General features: G+C 40.0%; 1 protein-coding gene across 1 annotated transcript; it reads left to right on the top strand.

Annotated features, from left to right (window-relative positions):
- Positions 1–231: 231 nt before the first annotated feature.
- Positions 232–3373, top strand: leap2 (liver-expressed antimicrobial peptide 2). The gene is made up of 3 exons (XM_085350663.1): positions 232–623; positions 1332–1519; positions 1796–3373. Exons 1-3 carry the CDS (start codon positions 546–548, stop codon positions 1848–1850), a joined length of 321 nt encoding a protein of 106 aa, XP_085206789.1. The 5' UTR covers positions 232–545; the 3' UTR covers positions 1851–3373.
- Positions 3374–6294: the final 2921 nt, after the last annotated feature.

The following is a 6294-nucleotide window of genomic DNA, read 5'->3' as shown; positions in this document are numbered from 1 at the left end:
ACACATAAATTTAGCAACCTCTCTCAAACGAGTTTGACCCAGCTGTCCTTGTGTTACCGTCACGTGGGCCGTGTATGGCGCCTCTGTGCTCACATTAGACACAGAAGGAAAAAAAAATGTGTTTGTCTTTGTAATAAGAAAGGACTTTCTCTGAACATACTGGACACATCATGTGACATTTAGACTGGATAAGAGAGGCAAAGAGGGTGAGATGAAGCAAATGGGGTGGACGCTGCATGGACTGTGACTCCCTCTCCCGCCCTCACTGCTCTCCCTCTCCAGGGATCAGGCCCTGACTATATAACAGAGAGACGAGCCCTCCTGAAATCCCCTAAGTCAGGCTCACTTGAAAAGACTTATAGGTTCCAGATTCACTTCTTCTCACTTCTGGAAGTTGGCAGGGGTGCTTGAGACCTCCACAAAGTCTTGGAAATCAGGGAAGCCTCCAGGTTGAGGCTGAGCAACGTAGCCAAAGAGAAAGAAAGGACGATAAAAGCAAAGAATCTCCGTAGACTTACCAGCAAACACCCCGGTCCACTGGAAAGATGCAGAAGACAGGCTTCTTCACCCAAAAGAAAGCAGCAGCAGCACTGTGCATTGTCCTGTTAATGGTGGCTCAACAGGTGAGTGGAGTAAATTTAGTAATAACCACAGATGTGGTGTTAAATTTACCCTGTTCATTCTGCCCTGTCATCAGGAAACACCCATAACCTGATTATGACTATAATTGTAATCCTGGGCAATTAGAACATGTAACTTTTGTTTCTATTCAATTGTTTTTCCAAGTGAGGAAAAACAAATCAGCTTAAAGTCCAATTTGCCTTTCTTTAAAGGATAGAGTGATAAGTTTGTTAGACTATGGTTACATTAATAACCCTCTAATGTATTCATCTCTTATAAGTCTACCAGCAGCATCTTTCACTTCCATTAGTTTTGGATCTAAACCCTTTTTGTGAAAGCCTGCTTTGAATTTTCCCACTTTTCACATCAGGCATAAACTCATATTTTCCTCTGCGGAGTGTCCATAGTTAAGAACTAAAGTGTAACTGAAAGGGTTTTCCCTCCTGCTGGTTGTGTTTGATCCTCTCTTTCTCTTGCTTCTGCCTTATTTGACATCCTGTCAGAAAAAAAAAAGAGTTTTTCCTCCCCACGGTCACCAACACCAATGTCTTCAGTGTTCATATGAAGTCACTGAGTCACTAAATAGTTGATGAAGCTTATATCTTCCCAGTGCTTTGAGTCAGAATACACTGGACTACATCAGCATCAGTCATCAGTGTGGTTCCTTTTAATGAAGATGTGCATACCTTTCTGTCCCATCTGTATTCCAGGTGTGTGCAGGTCCTTTGGTTTCACAGGATCAGTCCAGCTTCCTCCAGAGTGCAGATCTAAGGGGGTCAGATGTCGTCCACGCTCCGAGGAGGATAGCCCGGATGACCCCACTGTGGCGGATCATGAACAGTAAACCCTTCGGAGCATACTGCCAAAACAACTATGAATGCTCCACAGGCCTCTGCAGGTAACTGTGCTGGCAGAATTGTTAATGTAGAAAGAAAAAAGGAAATGTGGAGATTTTTGTTAAGTTCAGAAAATCCACTGGGCTGGTAAATCCTGCAAAATGAAACAGATCTTTTCTATGGCAGCTTGTATCTGCCACTCAATATATTTGTATTTTTTCCCTCAAAATTTCAAAATGTTATTTTTAATAACACGAACACTTAAATACACCTGATTGGAAATTTTGGCAGAAATAAGCTTTGATACTTTGTTAACATCTGCTTGTGTTTTGTTTTAGGGCAGGACACTGCTCCACGATGAACCATTCGGCATCGCAGCCGGTGAACTATTAGACGTCCGAGGACACAACCAGCATGTTCATCCTGACGGGTTCTGATAACTGGGAGATCAGCTTACCCAGGCTTCTTCTTCTTCTTTTACTTCTTCATTTTAAATCAGAATTTGTATTTATTTTCCAGTAAAATTATATCTAAACAATTCACCTGTCAGGCAGCTACTGCCCCACCTGATGCATTTCTAATTGGGAATTGTCAGGCCTTTCAAACCTTAAGCATTTGATGACAGTTTAACCACACAGAAAGTTGTATTTCTGCAACTATTGAGCTTTTTTTTTTTGTTATTATCTCTGTGTCCTACTAGTTACCCTGGCTTTGAACTTATCCCACAGCTGATATAACGGCGCTCGATAACAGCGTTTCATTTAAAACCCGTTCCTTCAGAAATATCATAAAACAGTGAAACATTTTTAAAGGACATTTGTAATTCTGTAACTGAGCAGATGCGTAGTCTCCACATTTTTATGACTGAGATGTAATTGGTCGTGTTTTCTAGGGTGTGATAAACTCAGATTTTTAATGATGCGACTTTATCAGAAGTAAATGTAACAACTAGCTGTGCCTTCTACAAACTCCTCACCCTTACTTTTTTTTTTAATACTCGCAGTCATAATTTCTGTCCCCTTAATAATTGGACCAGCCTAGTTTAGTCCAAGGTTAAATTAAAAGGTAAAATGTAAATGAAGGATAAACCAATAGAGAACAAATGACATGGAGCTGACCTTTGATCACTTCTTACTGTTGGGCATTTTACATAAAGCAAAGTTTTAGAAATCTTAAAAATATGAATGAATATGAATATGAATGAAGTTGCAGAAATGACATAAAAGGTGATGGTATAAAAACTGAGAAGAGGTGGAGCAATGTTGTTATGGATTTAAGATAAAAGTTATTTAAAGTACACTCAGGTTCTTGACAAAAGGTTCAAACACAGTTGGATTAACTAACAGTATCTGTAATGCTGATTCTGGTATTTTATTTATTTTATCTTTTTTTTAAATGTCAAAATGTGCCCATTTTCATTTACTATTTTAAACTCAGTTTAGGATATTTCACTTTTTTGTTTTGTCCCATAACCGTTTGGGTTTTTTGTTTTGTTGTTTTTAAAAAAAAGGATTTAAAGCAGGAACGTTATGACATCTACATGCTCAAACAATCTTAAATCTGCAAAGTCTCAAAGTCGAGCTACCTGATGGGCTGAGTGTACAAATACTGGGAACAGATTCCTCACTATGAGCTGCACAGCCTTGTTTTTTATTTGCACATCTATGAAATCCTGAAATTTAAGAGGAGGTTGCAGCTTTAGCTTCAACTTACCTGCAGTTTACTTCATGCACACAGCAGGTGCTTGCTGATATTTTGTACACTCAGGTTGCACTTTTAAACCCAAATTATCTTTGTACTGTGTATTGCTTACTGTACTGTTTTACTTGCATCTGAAGGGCCGGAGATGAAGTGAAATAAAAGCATCGGACAAAAGAATCAGTGACTCAAACGTGGACTTTTGTACGCCGTTGCTTCGTGTCTTCTCATATACCTTTCACCTGGGACATAATGTGGACAAAGCTGACATTTGAATCCAAGGTAAACAAATGAATCTGCTGCCAGCGTTCAAAAGTCAAACAGCTGCTGGTGCACAGATATTCAGTCTTTCACAACGAGAGAAGCCAGCCAAGCGTGTGAGTGGGTGCAGGAGATAAGTCGTGTTCATTTAAGAGGAACGACGCCTCCTGAAGGAGTTTTCCACATCTTAAGAAAATCTGCAGAGTCATCAGAAATGTCTGTTTGCATGTTTGTCTGCACATTCCTGCTGAATTCACTGACAAGAAAACAGAATAGATGGTAATCCAAACTCTTATTTGTCTTTGTAAAAAGTGCAAGTACAGGTACTGGATCCAAGTCCTTTAACAAGGATTACCTTACCTTTTCAGACATTTTGTTTGACCTTTACTGTTTCGATAGGAGTTAAGAAGGGAAGGAGCAACTAAGTGGTGATAATACACTTGATTAAGCATTTGTCAGAAAGTCTGAGCACCGCTATAAAAATCAGAACTTCTGGAAGTTTCCTCGCCTGGAACATTCAAGTGTGTTTTAACACCATGATGCAATTTCACAAACTGTGCAACATCTCGGACTCTACAGGCTTCAGTTAGTTAAAAGTTAAAGTTCATGACAGTATTGTTAGAAAAAGATTGAATAAGTATGATTTGTGTAGAAGGGTTGCGAGGAGAAAGCCTCTTCTCTCTAAACAAGGCAGCAAGGTTCAAGTTTACAAAACCGCATCTGAACAAATCAGAAGACTTCTGAAACAATGTCATTTGAATGATGATAGCTGTAGCCCAGGTGGTGGAACAGGTTGCCTACTAATCGGAAGGTTGGTGGTTTGATCCTTGTCTGCTCCCGTCTGCAAGCCAAATATCCTTGGGCAAGATACTAACCCCAAGTTACTCTCCGATTCATCCATTGGAATATAAATGGGTGAAATCTGTGTAAACCGACTTGACTGCTCAGAGTAGAAAAGCACCATATAAGAACCATGATACCAAAGTATTCTAGAGTCAAATGTGAGGCCATCTGTCTGACAACGTCCCAAGCAAATCTACAACAGGATGGCTGAAAAAGAAAAGACAGTGGTGCAAAGTCCAGACACCAACCTGTGCATTAACAAATGTCCACACACCTCAATGTGCAGAAGCAATGCTGTAAAGAAGAGTGAGACAAAACTTCTCCAAAGGTGAGAGACTGAAGAAGTCATGCAGAAAACGATGGCAATGCCAAAAAGTGGTTCTACAAGCTACTGAATAAAGCGGCAAATTCAGCTTTTGTCACAGGACTGTATAAAAGATGGATGTAGGTATCGTGACATCATCCACTGGGTTGGGAAGTCTGAAACTGAAGAAAAGCAATTTGTCAGTCACAAGTTTTTATCCTGGATAATCCTCCTATTAGACTCTTAAAAACAACCAAAATTTACAAAATGGACTTCATGCTTTGAGAACGTCGTGAAATAAGTGAATAAATCAACCAGGCAGAGGTCTACTCAGGGTCAGCAACCAAGACGCTTACAAAAAAAGTGTGGAGAGTGGAAACCCAGCGTTGACTTTGTCCATCTTTGTCCATGACTGATGTTCATTGGTGCAGTGTTGGAGTGTTGGCCATATAGATTGCAGTATGAGCCATAAAATTGTGCTCACTGGGGTAAATTTGTGATTAAATCCTATAATTGGGTATGTTTGTTGATAGGAAGCAATACTGCCAGAATACAACATCTGAGTTGTTTTAGAAACAGACTCCATCAAACAGATTGCTGGCACATGAGTGTAACACTTACAGCTGAAATGTATTCATGTTTTTGGCAAACAATGAAGAACAAGAGAATTTATCACCAAGTATTGGCATCAAGTTTTTTCAAATCACATCTGGTTTCGCTGTGTTTAATTAATCACATAATTCAGTGAGCAAGCTGAACAGATGACTAAGACGGAGTCTAGAGAAAATGTTCAGGCCGGCCGAGTGCAGTCCCTGTTTATCCTTGTCCGTTTGCTTTCCACATACATGTAACCAGCCACACTTTGAACTGTAAACACCATGTTTTGTTTTTAAGTTCACATACTTAATTTATCTGATTGAATATTTTCTCTTTTGAGGCCGTTTTATTTCAGGTAAAAAACAAACAAACAAAAAAAAACCCAAAACAAGATCCTGTGCTTAAACCATTTAGAACTCTTCTCAAATTAACTAAACCTTTCAGCAGAATTTGAAGAACTTACATCAGTGATGTTATGGTTATGTCTGTGGTTTCTAATTCACTACATTCATTCACCTGATACCTCTTTTGGTATACCTTATTAGTTTTTGGTTGGATGCCCCTTTTTGCTTTAATTCTTGGTGACACCGATTCATTAAGGTACTGAAACTCCTCAGAGATTTTGGTCCATATTGAAAGGACAGTATCGCACAGATACTGGCTGGACATCCACGATGTGAATCTTTGGTCTCACCACATCCCAAATGTGCCCGGTGACTGTGGAGGCCATTTGAGTACAGAACTTGAAACTAGCTTGAGATTATCTGAGTTTTGTGACATTGTGTTATCCTGCTGGAAGCATCTATCAGGAGGTGGTCATGGACATGGTCAGCAATAATACTTGGGCTATGGTGTTGAAAGGAGCCATAAATATTCCACACCACCACAAGCAGTTCTGCATTTGGTTAGAGTCAGCGTCACTACTGGTAGCATGAGGCGATATATGGACCCTACAGTGGGTGCACAGATAGTCCAACTCCTTGACGATGGCACATCAACACATGCCTTTGCCAGTGTCTCCAAGCAAACTCTGAGGAGCATGGAGGAGATTCCAGGAGACAGACAGGTACTCTAGGAGAGCTGGACAATGACAAAGAAAGTACTTAACCCATCAGCAGGACCGGTATCTGCTCC

Source organism: Diplotaxodon limnothrissa, linkage group LG3 (assembly GCF_057381915.1).
Source record: "Diplotaxodon limnothrissa isolate DT_005_m linkage group LG3, D_limnothrissa_male_GT1.1, whole genome shotgun sequence".
NCBI lineage: Eukaryota > Metazoa > Chordata > Actinopteri > Cichliformes > Cichlidae > Diplotaxodon > Diplotaxodon limnothrissa.
Note: the sequence above shows the minus strand (reverse complement) of the source record. Positions and strands in the feature narration are given on the sequence as shown.

Excerpts from the sequence above, each read along its gene's own strand:
- leap2 (XM_085350663.1), top strand. The coding sequence starts at position 546 with ATGCAGAAGACAGGCTTCTTCACCCAAAAGAAAGCAGCAGCAGCACTG. Across the intron at positions 624-1,331 it reads TGTTAATGGTGGCTCAACAG|GTGTGTGCAGGTCCTTTGGT; the intron begins GTGAGTGGAGTA and ends TCTGTATTCCAG. Across the intron at positions 1,520-1,795 it reads TGCTCCACAGGCCTCTGCAG|GGCAGGACACTGCTCCACGA; the intron begins GTAACTGTGCTG and ends GTTTTGTTTTAG.